Consider the following 21,153-nt stretch of genomic DNA (forward strand, 5'->3'; position numbering starts at 1 on the left):
ATTGTGTGGATCAACCACGGTTTGTTTTCCCCGTAGATGATGTCAGGGCGGTTTCCAGATTTCGCTGTTACACATGAAGCTATGTGCACGTTTGTGTAAAGCCTGTGTGTGCACAAATGCTCTTTTCTTTTGGGTAACTGCTCAGGAGGGAATGGCTGGATCACGTGGTAGATTTGAAGAAATGGGCAAACTGGTTTTGAAAGTAACTGTGCTGAATTCTCACCCACAGGCAGTGAGTTCTCGTTCTTCCGCGTCTCACCACCTCTCCATGCTGTCTTTTCTAGTGTGTTTATTGCCGGCTTTCCTGAGTACACCCAGCCAATGATAGACCACCTGGTTACCCTGAAGATCAACCACTGGGATGGGTAGGTTTTCTGGTTTTGTTTTTCTAAGAGTTTTTTTTTCCCCCAAAGGAGAGATTCAGTTGAGCTTATAAGCCTTGAGTGTATTTTCTCACTGTGGATGTCGTATTTTAAAATAACTTCTGAGAAGTAATATGAATTCCAGTTTTCATGCCGGATGTGTTGAGTCATGGTCTGTCTCCAGTTCCACTTCTGGAGAGCTTGGTCCAGTGTGTCCGACGTGTCGGTGTACCTGTGCGAATGCCCACGCTGGCGTGTTGTGGAGTGCCGCTGCCGTCCGAGGGGGCACGGGCGTAGCTTGCAGGCGGACCCTGCGTCGTCTCCCTCAGCAGTGCTTCCCGCTGACTCTGCTCCATGTGGCTTCATCGGTGGTTTCTGCGCTGTCTGCTGGGAGCCCAGCAGTTTTTAGTGGCCGTTTTCATCATTACAGTAGCAGCTTCAGGGTTTCCTTGCATTTCATAGGCAGTTAAATGTGTCTCAGAAAGGAAAAGTGAAGTGCGGTCTGGAGCATAAACAGAGTGTTAGGGCTGTGACCGCCACCCCGAGGAGGTCAGAGGGTCCCCTTCTAGGACAGTGCCATGCTGTGGCACTCCTCACGGAGCCCTGAGGAGCGGCAGATGCCTGTGGGTGGAGGTGGTTTTGTGAGGGTGCGAGTCCAGAATCTCAGTTTCAGACTTGATGTGACGTGGAGGAGGTCCTTTCTGATCCATGGGGGATGCGTTTGCTGCTGCCTGGGGAGTGGCCCGGCTACCTGCCGTGGTCCTGCTGCCTGAGGAGCGGCCCGGCTGCCTGCCGTGGTCCAGGCAGGGCCCTCAGGACTGGGAGCCCCTGGGAAGGGAACTCCTGGGTAGCACTCGGGCTGCCGGGGGAAGACCCTCCCTTCATTCGCTTACAGAGAGGGGTGTGAGTTCCTTACACTCGGGGTGTCCCCGCAAATGTTACACCAAAACTCTCTCCATTAGGTACAAGGTCCCCTAAACCGAACCTGGGGAAAATTAATTAATTTGTCTGTTGTATCAGCCGATTAGTCAATAACGTCTTTAAAACCAAAGTTACATATATATGCCCATGGTGTCGGAGCTGTGGGACTCTCCAGGTGGTACATATGCCCGTGGTGTCGGAGCTGTGGGACTCTCCAGCTGTTGCTGTCTGTCTCTGCCTCAGTTCTGTCGGCCTTTCCTTCATGTGGAAAGGGGTCACTTATTGGAGGCAGATACACTTTTAGTTTTTGTCTCTTCCTAATGTATTGACCCTTTATCTTTGTGGAATGGCCCTCATTGTCTCATGTTAGATTTCTTGCTTTAAAGTAACTGATGACTGGTGTAGTACCTGGGTTGGCAAGCCTTTTCTTTAAAGGGCTAGATAAACATGGTAGATCTCTGTTCCATATGCTTTGCTTTATTTTATTTTATTTAGTTTATGTAACCCTTGAAAAATGTGAAAACCATTCTTAGCTGAGGGCCGTCCTTACACCAAGACACCTCGGGCTGGTCTTGCGGCTGTAGACTGCATTGCCTCCGCTTCTCAGGTGCTTTGTCTTTTCTGTTCCCTCAGTTGCGGGCGATGGTCTTATAGACAGCATGCAGTTGGGTGTTGCTCAGGGTGTGGAGTTTCCTGGCACATGAGACGCCACCTGCCTCGAAGAGCTCTTTGTTTACTGTTGGAAGTGGATCCTGATCAGGGCCCTTGGCCGACACTGGAGGGGCTGTGGCAGGGGGTGCTGCCAGCGCAGGCGTCTGCCGTTGTGCCTTGTTTCACTGTGGTGCTGTGGGTTTGGTGTTTTTAAATAGAGAACAGACACCCGCCTTCACATTTTGCTTCTTTGTTGTTACATGGTCACCCTCATGATGATTCCAAGTCATGACCACTTGCTGCTCCATCTGGGTCTGGAGGGGCTGGGGCATGGGCTGTGCAGGTCACTCCCAGCTTGACCCTCTGCCTCTGTGTGGAGCTCTGGAAGGAGAGGTGGGCTCAGGAAGGGGCTCCAGCCTCTTGAGCCGGTGCTGGGTCAGCCTTTCGCTGTCCACGTGTTCAACCTTTGGGTGCTTTCAGTGTGTGTCTGATGAGGCAGTTACTGGATATGTGCCCCAGATTTGGTGGGTGAGCCTTAGGAAGTTCCTTCTGTTCACCCCTTGTAATCGTGGAGGGGTGGTTTCACGTGGCTCTATCTCAGACTCACAACCTCAGAGTAGCGTGGGGGTGGGGAGGCCGGAGACCCAATTGCCACCTGGCCCTGAGAAGGAAAGGCAGCTGTGTCCCAAGAAGAACCGTGGTTAGCTGTGTGACCTCGCCGTGGTAGACTGTCCTTGTCGTCTGTTGGAGTCGGAGGTTCTTGTGCTGGTTCGTGTGAGTGAGTGAGCCTCTGCTAAGTGGCCGGTTGAGGACTCACTTGTGTCGTCTCCCTCACTTTCTTTTTATGAATTGAATAAAGCTAGAATCATCAAAATGAAGGCACTTACGACATTCTCTCCTCACTCTCAGGGTCATCCGAGAGCTGGCTGCGAAGGCGCTGCACAACCTGGCCCAGCAAGCACCCGAGTTCAGCGCCACGCAAGGTGGGTGTGCGTCCCGGCCGGCCCGCGGGCCCCGTGCACGCACCGCAGAGAGGCCTGGCTTGCTGGTTTCAAAGGCTGGGGGCTGAAAATAAGGTTGTGCTTCTGTCATGGTGAGAAGCATCTGAGGAATGAGCTGTGGACTTGATCGGGGGATAGGCTGTGAGGATGGATGTGGTGAGTGTGTCCGCCTGCAGGGCAGGGAGCAGCTGAGCTGTGTTACGTACACCAGAGCCCGTGATGGTCCTGCCGGGTGCCTGACACGCAGTGCTGCTTCCCCGGTCTCTAGTTGGCGCGCACCTGCCACACGTGAATGCACTTTGGAATTGGGCAGCGTGTATAGAAAGAAAGGGCCTAAATGGGAGACTCAAAGTCTGCCCAGGACTAACATCACCTTGGAATGGCTCAGCTAAGTCTGTACTTCTTACACTTCATCAGTGAAGAGAGAAATCCCGTTTGTTCTGTCTTGTTTTTTTTGTACTTGGAATAAATAATCATCTGACTTAAATGTGGGGAAGAATACACACATTTCTCAACATTACCCGCACTCCCCCGACATGTATTATAGGGGCTACACTGGAGGCTGGATTGTGGCTCTTTGGTGGAGTTGCTGATGTGACGCCTGTGTTGAACATCCTGTGGGTGCTCGTTAATTCCTAAGGGATCTTTCAGCTTCATGATCTGTTAATGAGGCGTCCACGTCACGGGATTAGTGTGGCGCTCCGCTACTTTTCAATGCATAATTAACCCTTGCTGACACTAAGGGGGCTCAGCTTTGTCCTCCGCCCAGTTGAAGAGCACGGACGCCTAGGACAGGACTGTGACCTTTTGTAGATTTCTCTGATTCTCGAAAATCCGATCACCCCCAGCCACCACATCTTAGCCTCTCTGATTCTCAAACCATCGCAAGCCTGGCAGCACTTGGGGAGGCTGAGGCTCGGGGAGCTTGGTTTCCCAATGCAGGTGTGGCAGAGCCGCCTCGCTCTGTGTCCGCAACGCCCCCGGGGGCAGCCCTGCCTCTGTCCTGCTCCGCCGCCTCCACCGCCCAGGCAGCCAGGCAGAGCTCCTGCCAGGACCAGAGGCCACCCTACACCGACAGGGAAGGCCTGGGGAGTGTGTTCTCCTCGCTCCCTCTCCTGTCTGAGTTACCCACCCCGTCTGGGGCACGTGGGAGCGGGCCGTGTCCAGCACACCGCAGCCTCTGTCCTGTTGCCCTTGGTGTCTCAGAGGCCATCCGCATCACCATGGGTGCCATCCTGGGCACTGGGGTGATGACCCTGAGGGATGCCAGTGTGGGTGGGTGCGTGTGGGCTTCCCACAGGTCGTCTGTGTGTGCACGCTGTCGCCTGCCCTCCCGGCCCTGTGTGGGTGCGTGTGGGCGTCCCACAGGTCGTCTGTGTGTGCACGCTGTCGCCTGCCCTCCCGGCCCTGTGTGGGTGCGTGTGGGCGTCCCACAGGTCGTCTGTGTGTGCACGCTGTCGCCTGCCCTCCCGGCCCTGTGTGGGTGCGTGTGGGCGTCCCACAGGTCGTCTGTGTGTGCACGCTGTCGCCTGCCCTCCCGGCCCTGTGTGGGTGCGTGTGGGCGTCCCACAGGTCGTCTGTGTGTGCACGCTGTCGCCTGCCCTCCCGGCCCTGTGTGGGTGCGTGTGGGCGTCCCACAGGTCGTCTGTGTGTGCACGCTGTCGCCTGCCCTCCCGGCCCTGTGTGGGTGCGTGTGGGCGTCCCACAGGCTGTCCACATGTACACACCCTCACCTGCCCTCTTGGCCCTGTCTCTTGCAGTTCTCCCGAGGCTGCTGTCCATGACACTGAGTCCAGATCTACACACGAGGCATGGGTCGATTCTCGCCTGCGCGGAAGTTGCCTACGCCTTGTACAAACTTGCAGCCCGAGAGAACAGGTAGGAAGAGCGGGTCTCGAGGAGACACAGGGCTCCGTTCCCGATCCCCTCACCGTATAATTACAGTGCTCTCCAGTTCGAGACTGTCTCATCCCTTCTAATTTGTGTTTATTTGCACCAGTGTCACAGTCGTTAGGCCCCAGGTTGCGTTGATGGAGTGTGTAAGTGGCCCCCTCTCCTGATGGTCGTGCCGGGGGTGGACCACCCACCTCTCTTCAGCGGCGCGGGTGCGGGATGGGCCGGGCGTCTCCCCGCGGCCGCCCTGCCCCTGCTGCCTCCTTGTGCACCTCTTGGTCTCAGAGGTGACAAGTGAGGTCATAACAGCAAAGGTCCTTTTTCCGAGGCGGCGTCGAGCGACTTGCATGTTCGGTATCCTTTCTTCATCACGTTCGATAGTTTAAAATGCCAGAGAATATACACGTTTCTTTTGAATTTTTCAGTTGGCTACGTTTGTACAAATAATAATAAAGCATGAAAAACACAGGGTCACTGGGAAGTTGTGTGCAGGAGGCTGTGAGGCATCGACTGTCTTCTTAAGTTTCTTCCCAGTCGACTCTTCCTCAAGAGTAAACACTCCCGGACTTACCACAGTGACGGCAACCTGCTTCTCCAACTCCAGTTTAAGAAACGTTTTTAAGTTCATGCCCTGTGTTGGAGACAGTTCCCTGGGAATGGGTTGAGAGCAGGGTACGGGCCCACCTCCCACCCAAGCCTGAGGGAGCTCTGGTTGGCCCCGAGCTCAGAGGCACAGTGCAGCTCCTTCAGGGACGCTCGCTCGTGTGGGTGCAGCCGATGCCCACGCAAGACCTGGCCTTTATGGCGCTGCTCTGTGGTTGTGGAAAAGGCACATGGGGTGAGGTCTGGGGAGAAGCAGGCGGGAGCTCCCAGGGTCCTCCAATTGGGTCCCACAGGGCCTGTGTCATTCCCCCAGCAGTGAGATGTGACCACACCTGTGAGGTATCTATCAGGGAAGCATGTTTGAGCCTCAGTGCCCGGGCTAGACTGGGGTCTGGCCACGTGGACACCTCCGCCTGGCACGAAACAAAATTCCAGACCCTCAGCAGGAAAGCAGGTGCCAGCGTAAAGCACACGGTTTGTGCAGATTGAGCCAGCGAGGGACCTCATCAGGCAGGGCTTGGTCCAGGCCCCCGGTTGCCAGCCCAGGGCTGATCTCGCCAGGGGCCTTCCCTTGGATGGCAGTGGACATGGGCTCTCGTCTTAGCCTCACCTGGACATGTCTGTTTTCCAAGGTGGCCACATTGGCAGGGGTCACAGCTTTAAGGGGATGCCGACATCCTCTTCCTTTGACCAGGCTTCATCTAAAATCATAAATGGGCCGGGCATGGTGGCTCACGCCTGTAATCCCAGCTCTTTAGGAGGCGGAGGTGGGGGGATTGTTAGGACCCAGGAGTTTGGCACCAGCCTGGGCAACATAGTGAAATCCCATCTCTAAAATAAAATAAATAAACAAAACAATGCAATATAAAACAATACAATAGAATACAAAAATAATCGGAGGTATGTCCTGCAGAGGTCTCCGGGACCCACCGGGACCTGAACAAGCTGAGACCTTGCTGAGACCATGCTCCTCTGAGTGTACTCAGGGTTAGGGTCTTGGGGAGTGTGGCCTCAGCTCCTCCCAGTGTACCCAGGGTTAGGGTCTTGGGGAGTGTGGCCTCAGCTCCTCGAGTGTACTCGGGGTTAGGGTCCGGCGGAGTGTACTCGGGGTTAGGGTCTGGCGGAGTGTGACTTCAGCTCTGTGTTTGAACTTCTGCAGGCCCGTCACGGACCATCTGGACGAGCAGGCAGTGCAGGGCCTGAAGCAGATTCACCAGCAGGTTTGTGTGCAGCCTCTGGGTGTGCCCCTCAGGAGGCATCACAGGGCCTGCCCCCTTAGGGCCTCCCACCCTCCCCAGGCAGGGTCTGCAGTCCTGGTGGCCACTGTGCACCATCAGTCCTGGGCTCAGTGGGGGACCTGGGGTGTGATCGCTCTGGGAACAGGCTCTCCGCTGGCGTCATGCTTGTGAACAGCCACCTTGGGGGGTTGCCCTGGGAGGGGAAGAGACTCCTAGGAAATGAGTGCAGGCTTTCTGTGCACGTAGCCAGCATGTCCTCGGGGGGTTGCCCTGGGAGGGAAGAGACTCCTAGGAAATGAGTGCAGGCTTCCTGTGCACGTAGCCAGCATGTCCTCGGGGGGTTGCCCTGGGAGGGAAGAGACTCCTAGGAAATGAGTGCAGGCTTCCTGTGCACGTAGCCAGCATGTCCTCGGTCTCTGAGGGAGGCTTATGAAGCCAGTGCAGTCGGTGGAGGTTTCGGCTACAGCTGGAGTGCGGTTTCGCTCCGGGGCGCTCGGCTGTGGTCCCAGGATGGAGCGTGCAGCCAACTCTGGGTGGGGGCATTGGGCCCCGTGCTCTCGTGGAGTTGGGGGCACACAGAATGAGCACAGAAGCCTCTGGTTTCCGGCCGTGCATCTGCAGCTGGGGTCTGATGTCTCCTGAAAGTAAAGCAGAATTTTGTGTGTGCGTCTCTCGGATTTCTCTGGGGAGATGGTCTGTTCATCTTTCTGGGCTTTGAGAGATTCTCAAAGGCTTCTGTGACCCAGAGGTAAAGTGTGAACTGTGGATCTTGGTGTTACAGGAGAATATGAAAACTGTTCACAAGGGATTACATGGTTTACTTGTCTGTTGTTCCAGATAGCTTTGTATTCTTTAAGATTCATCTCTTGGATTCTTATCCTATTTTTGCCATTAACTTGCTTTATGATTTTGGCAAAGCCATTTTGTTTGCTTACATTTTTCACTTTTAATGTGTGTGGCCTCCCCTTCTGACCGAGACAAGCATGGCTGCAGAGTGCAGACGGGGAGGTGGCCCCGGGCAGCAGCCGTGAATGTGGGCTCCCCACTGAGGCTGAGCCATGGCTCCCTTTTTTGGTAAAATATAAGCAGTAATAGAGCCGATCTCCTTGAGTTTTTGTGAGAATTAAAGAATGCATTTTAAAGAATTTAGGAGAATTTTTGGCACAGTGTGAGCATTCAGTAAATTTTAGTTGTAGTGGCCATCACAATGTGGCTTTTAAGTGCTTTTAAAGAAAAAGAAACATCAGCATCCTGTTTGGCACAGTTACTTTTCTGCACAAGAGGCTGCCTGGGTGGGTTCTACATCGGTCCCTGGGGCCAGAACGCAGGTGGCTCCAGCTCCCTACTCTGGCCCTCTCTTCGTCCTCTCTGTGCCTCAGTTTCCCCTTCAAGGGAGCTCTGGGCCTGTCTGGAGGTTAAACAAGGCCATCTTCGTCAGTAGGGGGGCCTCCGTCCTCAGCATCCTAGGCGGCTCTCCTGGCTGGCGTGGCGTCTTCTGCCATTTTATCTTTGTTCTTGTTTTTGACAGTTGTTAACATATACGTATTATTTTAAAATTTAAATCATTAAATAACTTTCAATTTTTTATTTTCAGCTCTATGATCGTCAGTTATACAGGTGAGCTTTACAAAACCAAAGTTCTTATATCTGTGTCCTAATGAAGAACTGCGCTGTCAGGAGCAGGTGGGGCGGGTGTGTTCGCTGCCCTCGCCGCCTGTGTGTGTTTGGGTTGAGCGGGTGTCACCCGGCCTGCTGTGGGAGGCGCGTGAGGGTCTGACCTGGTCATGTGATTGGGTTGAGCAGGTGTCACCCGGCCCGCTGTGGGAGGCGCGTGAGGGTCTGACCTGGTTGGGTTTTCAGCTCTGCAGGTGTCATCGCGTTTCCTCATTCCCAGGGCTTGCTGATCATAGGCGGGGGTGTGGCCTCCCCAACCCCGAGATCTGGCCGGGCACCTCCCTGAGGGTTTCCCTCTGTGCCTTTGCAGCCCAGGCAGCCTGTCTGCTCTGACAGATTGCTTTGCTTTTTCTAGAATTTGCTACCGAGGGTGTCACACAGTAGGAAGCCTTTGGGTGTGGTTTCTTCCCCTACGCATCCTTGAGATACCTGTGTTGCTGTGTGTTCCGTGGTGTGCATGTACGGTGGTGTGTTATCCACTCACCAGCCCGGGTTCATCTGGGTTTCCAGCCTTTGGCTATTGTAGGAAAGCTGCTGTGCACATCTAGACATACAAGTCTTGGTACGTTTCACATTCCCTAGCTGACTACCAGGAGCAGCATCGCAGGGTGTGGGGCACATGTGTGACTTCCTCAGCAGCTGAGCCAACTTCTCAGACCCTGCTGCTGCACGTCCCCATCCGCAAGTGACCCCTTGGTGTGGTCGGCTCTGAACGTGGGCCCTCTGGGTGAGTAGAGGCCTCTCGCTGCTGCTGGAGTCTGCCTCTCCCCAGGGCTCCTGGTGCTGAGCCTCTTTCCCCGTGCTGACCAAGCATTCCTGGGTCTGTCGTGAAGTTTTTTGCTCATTAAAAAGTTCAGACGTTTTGCTCATTAAAAATTTTATCATCTGTCTTATTGAGCTGTTAGAACTCTTCATATATTCCAGATGCCAGCTCTTTGTCACACACAGGATCTGCCAGTGCTTTCTCCAGCTCTGTGGTTCACTTTTCTTTTCTCTTAGTGACTTTTTTTTTTTGGAGAAGCAGTCTCACTCTGTCGCCCAGGCTGGAGTGCAATGGCAGCATGTCGGCTCACTGCAAGCTCCACCTCCCAGGTTCAAGCGACTCTCCTGTCTCAGCCTCCCGGGTAGCTGGGACTACAGGTGCCCCCCATCATCATGCCCACCTAATTTTTGTATTTTTAGTAGAGATAGGGTTTCACCATGTTGGCCAGGCTGGTCTCGCACTCCTGACCTGAAGTGATCCGCCCGCCTCGGCCTCCCACGGTGCTGGGATTACAGGCTGAGCCACCGCGCCTGGCCTCCTAGTGGCTTTTTACTGGGACTTGTGTGGGGTAGTGAACCTCGTGCTGTTCTCCTTTACCATCGAGGGGTGAAGCCTCCCTTCCTGCCTGCTAGTCCTTCCAGGCTGCTCCCAAGAGGTCCCTTGGCGCTCCCACGAGTTTCTGGCCACCTCCTCAGTCAGCAGGGTGGGTGGTCCTGTTTGGGCTCTACCCCACACACTGGGCCTGGAGGGCTCCTCCAGGTGCTCCTTGGGGTACTGGAGGACCCCTTGGGCCTCAGTCCTGCACTCTTCACCTCCTGGTGTTGGAGCCAGCATTTCATATATTGTATTCTGTCCAGTTTTCTACTTGCAGGAGGGGACATCCGACCCTGCCAGTCTGTGTGGGCCAGAAACCAGGGTCTCAGGAGTGAATTCCTTGCCCTCCCCAGGGCAGCGTGCCTGCCCTTGTGCACCAGGGTCCTGCTGTCAGCGCCAGGGCTGGGGCAGGTGTCCCAGATGGGCAGAACAGCCCGGAGCCCCGCCTGGCTTTGCTCATGGTAGAACCGCAGTGCGCTGCTTCTCTAGGCTGGATAGGGGGCTCTTTCTGGCATCTGAGGTTAGTTTTTGTAAAGTAAGAGATGAGCGCTGCTTGGAATTAGTTCTGTGATGGGATACCAGTCAGGACTAGAATGTCCAGGAAAATTTAAAAATCAGCATCACCCCCCGCTAGGGTGGGAGACCTCTGGAAGATGGCTGTACCACGTTTTTTCCTTTCTTTTCATAAAAGGTAGCTCATGCTCAGTAACACATTCAACTAGTTCTCATTTTAATGCTTTTTGGAGCCTGAGGTTACATTGGCAAGCATATTTCATGGTGTTTTATATGTCAAGAGGTTCTTCTAATTCTGATGTTTTCATTCCTTTTCAGGGGTCTGGGAGGACAGCTCATGAGACAAGCAGGTAGGTCTGAAGGCTGAAGGCTGCAGCCCTTTACCGCAGCCATTGATGAGGGAGGTGTGCTCGTGGCGTGCAGGGCGGCCCATTAGCCCGCCAGGGTGCAGGGCTGGGTATGTTTCTTCTGTGGAGGCAGCATCTGTGATGTGCTTGGTTTGCCCAGTGGTGCCTACGAGGGAGAGATTGAGAGATGGAGATTGAGAAAGAGAGGAAGTTGTGAGCTGGGAGGGGTTGTACCCAGGAGCCACTGGTTCTGGAAATTTCTCAGGAAGCAGAGGCAGCTGGGGCAGTGGGGCCAGTGCTCGCCTGTGGACCCAGTGGACATTGCAGATCCCTCCGAGCATGGCCCCAGCATGGACAGAGCAGCCCCGGTCCTGCCCTGGTGGGCTGAGCAGCGCAGGCACCAAGAGCCGTTTTGGGCGAGCATGGGAAGCTCAGGCGGGGGCAAGAGGAAAGCTGAGCAGAGGCGAAGCTCCTTACACACCCAAGTCCAGGCGAACCTCTGCGCCTGATTCCCAAGCCTCTGATACCCCCCGGGGGTTAGCACAGTCGGGCAATGCCTCATTTTTTCTTTGCTGATTCTTTTTTAGCATGTGAAGAGGGAAGCGTAGAACACATTTTAGACAGTTCCACAGAGTATTAAAGGAAAAGCCTGATTTCATAGACATTCCTGATGGCAGCAGCCAACCCCAAGGTCCAGGGAGCTGGATTCTCTGACAGCTCCCGGGGCCCTGCTGTTGAGGACAGCCCATCCCACGCCACCCTCAGCCCCTCGCTGTGGGACTGTGAGTGTGAGTGTGGAGGCTCAGCTGGTGAGGAAGCTTGGAAAAATCGCTGTTGTGTGCAGACTTTTGCTGAGGTCTGCGTGGTCTGAGCAGAGGAGAGCAGGCTGGGATTCGGGGAACCCACGGCCAGATGTCAGGGCTGTACCAGCCTCTTGTGCTGTCTGTCCACACCTCCCAGTCCTGACCTGATGGGGACCTGCCCGAGGCCTGCAGCCATCTACCTCCGGCCGGGCCGGCAGGGCTTCTGTACTGAGAGCAGCCAGCTTGCATTTCTGCTGGTGTCAGCTCAGTATTCTCATGAGTCTGATGTACGTCACGGGAAAGTCAATCCTAGAAATGTGAGCTAGTTTCTGTCAGCTGACGTCGGAGGCATGGGACTGCCAGTTCTGCAGGTGGTCCCTGTTGGCTAAGACCGGCGTGTCATGTTTTGGATGTAGACTTGGTCACTGTCCCTCAGATGCCTCCAGAGCACACGGTGCAGGGGTGTCACCTTTCCGACATACCCATGGGTGCCCAGAGTTGCCTCCTTAGTGGGATCAAGACCATCCCCCACATGTCATGGACAGCTGGTGACCTGTAAGCCATCTAGGAGTTTGGCTTGGGATGGGGTGGGGTGTCGGGTGCTCTCAGAGGGGTTCACTGTCCCCCACTTCCCACCCACGACACGGGTCGTGCCCTGGAGATGGCAGTTGGAGGCAGTCCTACGACCTTCACACGACCTTCACGTGCTCCCCGTGTGCTGTGGGGTCTGCTTTTAGGGTTGCTCTTGGTGTTTGTGCAGTAAGTCTACACAGGAGCCACTGCCCACCAAGGCGTTCCGAATCCCTTTGGCCAACGACGGAGTTAAAGGTGTTCCGAGTCCCCGTGGCTGGCGGTGACAGAGTTGAAGGCGTTCTGAGTCCCCGTGGCCGGCGGTGACGGAGTTGAAGGGATTCCGAGTTCCCGTGGCCGGTGACAGAGTTGAAGGCGTTCTGAGTCCCCGTGGCCGGTGGTGACGGAGTTGAAGGGATTCCGAGTTCCCGTGGCCGGTGACAGAGTTGAAGGCGTTCTGAGTCCCCGTGGCTGGCGGTGACGGAGTTGAAGGGATTCCGAGTTCCCGTGGCCGGTGACGGAGTTGAAGGCGTTCCGAATCCCCGTGGCCGGCAGTGACAGAGTTAAAGGCGTTCCGAGTCCCTGTGGCCGGCAGTGACAGAGTTAAAGGCATTCCGAGTCCCTGTGGCCGGTGATGGAGTTGAAGGCGTAATGAGTCCCCGTGGCTGGTGGCAACGGAGTTGAAGGCATTACGAATCCCCGTGGTCGGCAGTGACAGAGTTGAAGGCGTTCCGAGTCCCCGTGGCTGGCGACGCAGTTGAACGCGTTCCCGGTCCCCGTGGCCAGCGGTGACGGAGTTAAAGGCGTTCCAAGTCCCCGTGGTTGGCAGCAATGGAGTTAAAGGCGTTCCTTGTCCCTGTGGCCGGCGGCGATGGAGTTGAAGGCGTTCCGTGTCCCTGTGGCTGGCAGCGATGGAGTTGAACATGTTCCAAAGCCCTGTGGCTGGCGGCGACGGAGGTGAATGCGTTCTGAGTCCCCAGAACGCCATCTCTGCTGAATTTCCTTTACCCTCCTGCTTCGTGAAGCGGGGCCCATCGGGGAGGTGCTGCTCTGTAATCTGCTTTTCTTCTTGAATGTCTGGTTAGGGCATATGCGTTGATGTCCCCCAGGCTCCAGAGTGACTGCCCCTTTGGGGTCCTGCTGGGCGTTGGCCGCTGTTGGCCGCAGGGCACCGTTGGCCTGTGCACTGCTGCCACCTACCCATGATGGGCAGAACTGTCACGAGCCCAGGAGGAAACCATGGAAAAACCGCAGGTCCTGGAGCCTCCGTGTGGTTGTCGTGGGCAGCTTTCCACGCGACGTGCCCGCCCTGGGCGTGAGGCTGCATTTGCACTTAGCGGGGAGAGGGGGAGTGTTGTGGGTTCTAGTTGGGCTTTTTGATGGTGATATTTGGGAAGACTTGAGACAAAGTAGCCACCCTGTCCTGTCCGTTCCTCGCCCACCACACCCACTGCTCCCCGCTGGCTGCACTGCAGGCCGCACAAGTAACCATGGAACATAAGCACGGATGTGCTTCGTCCGGGTTTTAAAAAGGCGCCCTTACCGCGGTTTCAGTGTTTGGCGTCTTCGCGCCATCCGGGTTCTCGGTGCTCTGCTCTGAAGGATGGCGGTGGGCTGTGGTCTGTTGTTGGGGGTGCTGGGTGCAGGGTGGTTTCTGTCTGCCTCTCTCTACCCGCAACTCCAGCTTTCCCACCCCGCCCTCTGCTCTGGGGCACGTGTGCTGTTGGGGTGCATCCCTCAGGGTTCACGGCAGGGTGTGGATTGCTGGGAGGCATCGTGGAGAAGGGCATCTTTATGGGAGGCATCCCTGCTCTGGGCCCCCTGCCGGCCTCCAGCTGTGTCTGCACCATGAGTGTGTTTGCTGGAGTGCTGTGTTTGTACTCCCTCACACCGCTAAGTGTAAACACGGCACTCCTGCACATGTGGCCTCGCACCGTGGCGGGCATGTCCCGTGGAAAGCTGCCCATGCTGCCCACGCCCTCCCTGGGGGCCCCTTCGCTGCCTGCACTCCCCAGCCGTGACCACAGCTCCCGGTGCCGGCCCTCCTTGTGCGGCTCCTTCCCCTCCACAGCCTTTGCTGGCCCCAGGAGACTCTGTGGCCTGCAGGCTCTGAAGCCGGCTGTGTCCCTGGTGACCCTGACTGAGCCTTGGTGTCAACTCAGGGTTTTTTCTCCTCCTTGTTCATTTTTACACTTCGTAGGAAATTATTTTCCCTTTCAGCTTTCAAGTAGGAATAGTGCAGAAGGTGAAATGGTTCTGCATAGCGTCTGTGGTCTCGGCCCCGCATCTCCCAGTCCCACATTTTTATTTTCCAAAGGCAACCCTTTCAGTTTTTTAGCTATCTGTTTTCCTTGCTTCTGTATTTCTGAGTTCTGTATGTACACAGCTGTTTCCTGATATCCTTAGTTTTAGATGTGTTCTTTCAAGTGAGACAAGACTCCAAGCTCTTGTCGGGGTGAGAAATCCGTGGGTTCATGGGCTGCATGTGGGAGACAGGGAGGGGCTGCTGGTCACTTTCTCACCCAGGCCAGATGATGGCGCCCTTACCCCCAAGGACGCCGGCACGTTGGTGACATGCCGCCCGCAGGAGCATCAGGTGCGCCCTAGTCGCAGGTACCCCGGAGGTGTCGAACCACAGATTTCTTCTGGCACGTTGGTGACGCGCCGCCCGCAGGAGCATCAGGTGCGCCCCGGTCGCAGGTACCCCGGAGGTGTCGAACCACAGATTTCTTCTGGCACGTTGGTGACGTGCCGCCCGCAGGAGCATCAAGTGCGCCCCGGTCGCAGGTACCCCGGAGGTGTCGAACCACAGATTTCTTCCGGTGCGTCAGTGACATGGCGCCTGTAGGAGCATCAAGTGCGCCCCGGCCGCAGGTACCCCAGAGGTGTTGAACCGCAGATTTCTTCAGAAGTTTTTTGCACATTTTGTGGGAAAAGTGGCTCAACCCTTGGGAGTTGTCCGAGTCCCCATATCAAAGAAATGTCGTACAGGTTGGCCTTTGTCATGAATATTCACGGGAGGAGATGAACATCCTGGGTGTCCTCAGCGTGGCCCGAACTGAGCTGCTTCCCCCGGTGCCAGGAAGACGAGCGTCCCCTCGTCTCCGTCTTAGTCTCAGTGGCTCTTGCATTTCATGCTTTAGAATCAAAGGAAAGAAACAGGAGCTCTGTTTAGTAAAGCAGAGATGAAGGAGGGGTTCGTCAGTCAGGGTGGGCTGCGTTTTGCTCTTGAAACAATCCCCAAGTTTCAGTGTCTTAAAACCACAGGTGTTTTTTTATCCTGCTCACATGTGGGTCACCGAGGGCAGGAGCCGGGAGGAGGAGGGTCATCTGGCTCACAGCCTTGCACCAGAGGCGTCACGAGAATCAGGAAAAGTTCTCTCCTCTCATGCCGAAGACGGGAGGGAAACCAGAGGCATTGGTGAGCCTTGAGTCAGCCACAGGTGTGTGGAGGATCGTGACTTAGCAAGCCGGGGACACGCTGTTAATGGACTTCCTGCTGTGGGGGTGAGGGCTCTGTGCTCCATCCCTGATGTCCTGAACACACCTGCCACCTCCCCTGTCCCCTCAGCAGAGACATGTCCGGTGCTGTCGTGCCTTTCACTTTTACCTGTATCTTAAATCACACAGGACGTTATGTTGTTTTACGTAGTCAGAGTTCATTCGGATTTACCCGTACAGATACCCTGTTCTCTTTCTTGTTCCGTGGGAATTCACTGGGATTTACCCACACAGCCACCTGCTGCTTCTCCTCCTTGTTCTGTCCTGCATTTCTCACCTTCTAAGAGGACCATTTTCTCTTTGCCTGGAGAACACTCTAGTGCTTTCCATAGTGTGTGTCTGCTGGTGGCACCCTCTTGTTTGTTTATCCCAAAATGGCTTTTTCCACTTTTTTTTTTTTTTTTTTTTTTTTGAGACGGAGTTTCATTCACTCTTGTTGCCCAGGCTGGAGTCACAGTGGCGCGATCTCAGCTCACTGCAACTTCCATCTCCCGGGTTCAAGCGTTTCTCCTGCCTCAGCCTCCCGAGTAGCTGGGATTACAGGCATGCGCCACCATGCCAGACTAATTTTTGTATTTTTAGTAGAGACGGGGTTTCACCATGTGGGCCAGGCTGGTCTTGAACTCCTGACCTCAGGTGATCAACCCGCCTCGGCCTCCCAAAGGTGCTGTTTTTTTTTTTTTTCCCCACTTTGATTCTTAAAGGTTATTTTTGCTAAGAATGAAACTTCAGTTTGCATTTATTCATTCGTTTGTGTTTGGGCACTTTAAAGATAATAGTCTCTTGTCTTCTGGAGAGGTTAGCTGCCAGTCTACTTATTACTTTATTGGAAACAGTCTTTTAAGTTTCCCTGGCTTCTTTCGAGATTTTATCTTTATTTGGTTTTCAGTACTTTTACTGTGATATTCCTAGAACAAGTTCCCTTTGTGTTTCTCTGACTTGGGGCTCTAGGGTTCATACTTGTTTCATAATCTGTATTTTCTGTCAATGTTTTGTTCACTTTAGAAAAATTCCTAGCCATGATCTCTTTGAACATTGCTAACTGGCCTCTCCTCTCCTTTTGGGACTCTTATTACCCACGTCTCGTCTGGATCACCGCACTTAATTCTTTACGCCTCTTACACTCTCTCTTCTGGTTTTGTCTGATTCAGTTTGGACATTTTTTTTCCTTTTCTTTTTCTTTTTTTTTTTTTTTTGAGTTGGAGTCTTGCTCTGTCGCCAGGCTGGAGTGCAGTGGCACAATCTCAGCTCACTGCAACCTCCGCCTCCCGGGATTAAGCAATTTTCCTGCCTCGGCCTCCTGGGTAGCTGGGACTACAGGCATATGCGCCACCACACCTGGCTAATTTTTGTATTTTTTGTAGAGATGGGGTTTCACCACGTTGGCCAGGCTGGTCTCGATCTCTTGACCTTGTGATCTGCTCACCTCGGCCTCCCAAAGTGCTGGGATTACAGGAACATTTTCTTTGATTTAAATTTCATTGTCACAAATTCTTTCAGGTGTGCCTTATCTGCCGTTAAACGCATCCTTGAATTTTTTTATTTTTCAGAACTTATTTTTTATAGTTTTCATATTCTTCTTAGTTTTCATTTTTTTCACATCCTGGAACATACTAAGCATGGTTTAAAATCTTTGTTTAATGTCATCATCTGGAGCCTTTGTGGCTCTGTTTCTGAAGGACGGCATATCATACATGAAAAGCATCTCCACCAAGCTACAGGAACAAAACATTACAGAAATGCTTTGAGGCCTGGAATGTTCTCCTGTCCCAGAGAGACTTGACATTGGCTCTTGACGGGAGGCGGGTGCTTGCTGCTGGGGTCACCTCCGTCGGGTTTCGGGACGTGAGAGGGGTCAGTGCTGGGCTGGCCCACGTTTTACACCTATTTCTAGGTGTGGTCCTCTGGGTTCAGAACCTGTGGTGAGGGCTTGGTCGTCCTGGACTCCCGTTCTCCCGCTAGCTGGAGATGCTCCTGGATGCACTGTTGGGGGTTTCTGGTTCTTGTGGCGCCCCCTGGAGTCAGCCGTGAGCCGGGGAGAGTTGGCCCCGCTGCTCCGTCCCCCTCAGGTCTTCGTGAGCTCTCTGGTGACTGCAGGCGCTTCCTGTGTGTTTTCATTTTGTCTGGCTTTTAAAAATGTCTTAGTGGAGGGTTGGTCTGCGTTATCTAGTCTGTTAGTTTTTTAAAAATATTCTTCATTTTGAAATAATTATAGACTTCCAGGAAGTTATGAGATGAGTCGTAGAGCCTGGCTGTGCTTCCCACGCTTCCTCCGCGGTGACTCCGGGTGCGGCAGCGTTGGAGCCGGGACTGCGCTGTTGAGGCCCTGCCTCTAACTGGACTGCAGGCCCGTGTGGTTTCGCGGCTTCACGTGTGTGTGGAGTGTCCATGTGTGTCTGGTTTCGTGCAGATTGATGCCCTGTGTAGATTTCTGTAACTAACTCCACACTCAATCAGAAACCTGCGTCCTTCCCACAGAGACAGCCCCTGCCCTTTGCATTCTCACCCTGCCCCCCTGCCGCCAGTCTGTCCCTTCTAGAATATGCCATGATCGACTCGTACAGTCGTGGCATTTTGAGGTGGGCATTTTCTGTGAGCGTGGCGCCCTGAGACCCCATCCAGCTGTCCATGTGTTCACAGTTTGTGCCTTCCTAGCCCACGGTTGGGTTTTACCAGAGTGTGTTCAACCAGCACTCAGTAAAGTACACTGGGGCTATTTCTGACTGTTGCTGTTGTGAACAAGGTTGCCAGGAATATTCCTGTGTGAGATGTGGGTACAAACCTTTTCATGTCTACCACTAAGTCCCGTTTCGTGAGAGGCCGACGCCCCGCTTCATTCCCCCGCTGAGCCCCGCGTGCCGTTTTGTGAGAGGCTGAGGCACCGCTTCATTCCCCCGCTGAGCCCCGCGTGCCGTTTTTAACTTGATTATAAAATACATTTAAAGTTCACATGCAGGTGCATCTCCAAGAAAATTGTTTTAAAAACTAGTTAAGACTTTCATTTCCCAGTCCTTAAAACACATGAGAGCAGTACTCTGTTCAGAGCTGAAAGGATTCGCACTGTGACAAAGGCGTGTCTGGTTTTGGTGAAAAGGGGAACGCATTGAGTGAGCGATGATGTTACAGGTGCCCACGTGGAAGAAGGTAAAATCGTATCTAAAACTAAACGTGAGAGTAACTAAAAACTTACGCATAAAAACTACCATCATAAAAATCCTCGAAGAAATTTTAGGAGACATTGTAGGACAATGTCAGTCTCTGAAGAAAACTTCCTGGTTTAGAAATTTTCAAATCTGCACAGAAGTAAAGAGAAGTAGTTTACGGGGCCCAGAGTCTCGCCTGGCGTCCCTGAGCACAGACCCTTGTTTCGTCTTCCCAGTGCTTCCTTTCTCCTCCCCTCCCCCGAGTTTAAAGCAGACCCTGAATGTCAGGTCCCAGCAGCCCCTCGCTAGGTTTTTCTAACTGGTGGTAAGAACTGGTTTTCTGGGGTTTTTTGTTTCTTTTTGTTTCCCCCCTCTTGGCATGTAATCCCCAGCTAACAGATTTTATAATAATAATTCCACAAAGTAGAAACAAAAGGAAATAATTATGTTGGGCCTTATATTGAAGAATAGACCATGTATAAGTTGGTAGGGAAAACAGAGATTGAGAATAAACGTCTGTTCTACAGTCGAAAAGGTAAAAAGTTAATTAGTGTACAAGGACTAAATTGTAAAATTGCCTGTGACGAGGTAAAGGATCCAGTATGAAATGGGGCAGAGCAGACGTGTGGGCATTTCGTGCAGGAGAGGAGCAGACTCACGTGGCCGCGGACGGTGAGGGTGCCGGCCTCACCTCGGAGGCAAGGAAGTACCAGGTTACTTCACGTCGAGAGGACCGTTTTCCTCTTTCCAGTCGGCTGCGGTTGGCACTGAAGAATCTTGGTGCTGACAGACACAGAGCAGGGTCTCTCGTGGAACAGGAGTTGTCCGGTCTGTTGAGTTTGCTGAGTGGCAGTGCCTGTGATGATGGGAAGTGTGTGTGGTCCCTGTCCTGTGCGCAGGGACGCCGGGTGGACCGACGGCCTCCACATCTGTAGCACGGTCAGGCCTCCTTGTTCACGGTGACAAAAAATGGAAGGAGAGTTTAGTCCCTCAGGAGAAATAGCAAATACCATGAAAAAAAGCGTGCAGGAGACGTCTGCGAGTGGGTTCCGTTGTTAGGTAGAAACGGTGGGAGCCAGAGCAGTGTGTGGCCGTGGGAGCTGCTGGTTCTGTTCAGTCGTCTGTGTCTCGTGCGTCCCGGCCCCTCGTGGCTGGTCGGGGTCGCGTTTCTGGTCATGGAGAGCATGAGTGACGAGCTATGTGGGGAAGTGACAGGCATGGCCTGCGGTCTGGAGCAGTGCAGGTGATGGCTGGCTGTCGCTTGGGTCCTGAGTGACAGGTCCAGGAGCAAAAGCCGCTACGCTTCCCGTACAGCCTGTCACAGGGACGTCTGCAGCTCCCTGACAGGCCGGCCCGGCTTCTCCGAAGTGCACGTGGGCTCACACGTGGGCCTTTTGCCATGTGGCTGGGTCTGCAGCACTTTCTTCCAGCTGCTCAGCGGAGGAGGCGTCTCGGGCTTCTCGTGGTGGTTCTGAAATGGTTCTGGGATGTTTCCGGCCCTGGCAGCAGGGTAGATTGGGCGGGCGGGGGCAGGAGCTGGCCGCACACAACTCAGAACGCGGCAGGGGCAAGGCGCTGTGGCAGGCGCTTTTGGAAAAGTAACATTGCGTCTATCCTTTTATTTTTTCCAGTGTGCGTTTTAATAGAAAAGTTGTCACTTTCCAAAATGCCCTTTAGAGGTGACATCGTAATTGGTAAGTGCTTTTGTTTTTAATAATAGCATTTTCTTCCAGAATGACTTCAGATTATAAAGGTAAAAATGAACCTGTTAGGATGGGGGCAATAAAGGATTATAGCTTAAAGGTTCACGATATTAATCGGATACATTGCCTTGAAGTTGCTACAAGAACCTGCTTAAATAATGGGTACCTACCACCCTCTCTCCCCCCACACAGGAGGGCCCTTCCCCGCCATCATCTCAGTACCCCCCGTCTCCTCGCTGCCATGCCCGGGGCCCGGCACTCTGGGTCAGTTCTTCTCCCAGGCAGACAGTTGGGAGCTGCAGCCACCCAGGCCCTCATGGACCAGGAGCGTGCTGGCCGCCGACACCACGGACCCTGTGGGCAGAGGCGGCTCCAGTCCCTCAGCAGCCCTCAGCACTGGGCTGCCAGAGCACAGTGAAGGGAGCCCCCAGGGCTGTGATGTCCCGGGGCTGTCTCAGCAGCCTCAGAAGTTAGGACTTTTGTTTTTTGTTAATTGAATAGCCTTCACATTTGTTGCTTGTGCAGGATCTAATTGAGTTAAAGATTTGGGTTTATATTGGTGGGAGCCGGGGGAGACCGTTTGAAGGAAAAGATTTAGGGGTAACAAAAGAATAAAAGTTTCCCAAAATGTGATGTATAAAAGTTGACAGAATGCTGATATTTCCCTCAATAAGAGCTTAACAATTTAACAGCCATGAGAGGGCCTTTTCCCTTCAAATGGAAGGGGCCTTAGACTTACCACAACGTGGAGAATGTTCACTTTTGCTTTTCCACAGGTTCCTCTCAAAGGTTACCATTGACTTTAAGATTAGTATTAATAGAAGCCGTTTTTGCTGTTGTTTTTGATTTCATGGTGTTTTTAATTGCCGGGGT

At 53.8% G+C, this 21,153-nt stretch overlaps 1 protein-coding gene across 11 annotated transcripts in view; it reads left to right on the forward strand.

The window, feature by feature from the left end:
- TBCD (tubulin folding cofactor D) overlaps positions 1–21,153 on the forward strand; it is a 202,595-nt gene that overhangs the window by 148,540 nt on the left and 32,902 nt on the right. For 7 of the 11 annotated variants that reach the window (XM_054535917.2, XM_054535919.2, XM_054535913.2 and 4 more), the window contains 7 exons: positions 285–365; positions 2,844–2,917; positions 4,696–4,813; positions 6,591–6,651; positions 8,264–8,286; positions 10,532–10,563; positions 20,209–20,271. In XM_054535917.2, coding sequence (XP_054391892.1) covers positions 285–365; positions 2,844–2,917; positions 4,696–4,813; positions 6,591–6,651; positions 8,264–8,286; positions 10,532–10,563; positions 20,209–20,271 — 452 coding nt within the window. The remainder of the gene's footprint in view (positions 1–284; positions 366–2,843; positions 2,918–4,695; positions 4,814–6,590; positions 6,652–8,263; positions 8,287–10,531; positions 10,564–20,208; positions 20,272–21,153) is intronic. The other 4 variants (XM_054535915.2, XM_054535918.2, XM_063718356.1 and 1 more) reach the window with 1 other exon arrangement.

The sequence above is a fragment of the Pongo abelii genome, chromosome 19, assembly GCF_028885655.2.
Source record: "Pongo abelii isolate AG06213 chromosome 19, NHGRI_mPonAbe1-v2.0_pri, whole genome shotgun sequence".
In the NCBI taxonomy this organism is placed as follows: Eukaryota; Metazoa; Chordata; class Mammalia; order Primates; family Hominidae; genus Pongo; species Pongo abelii.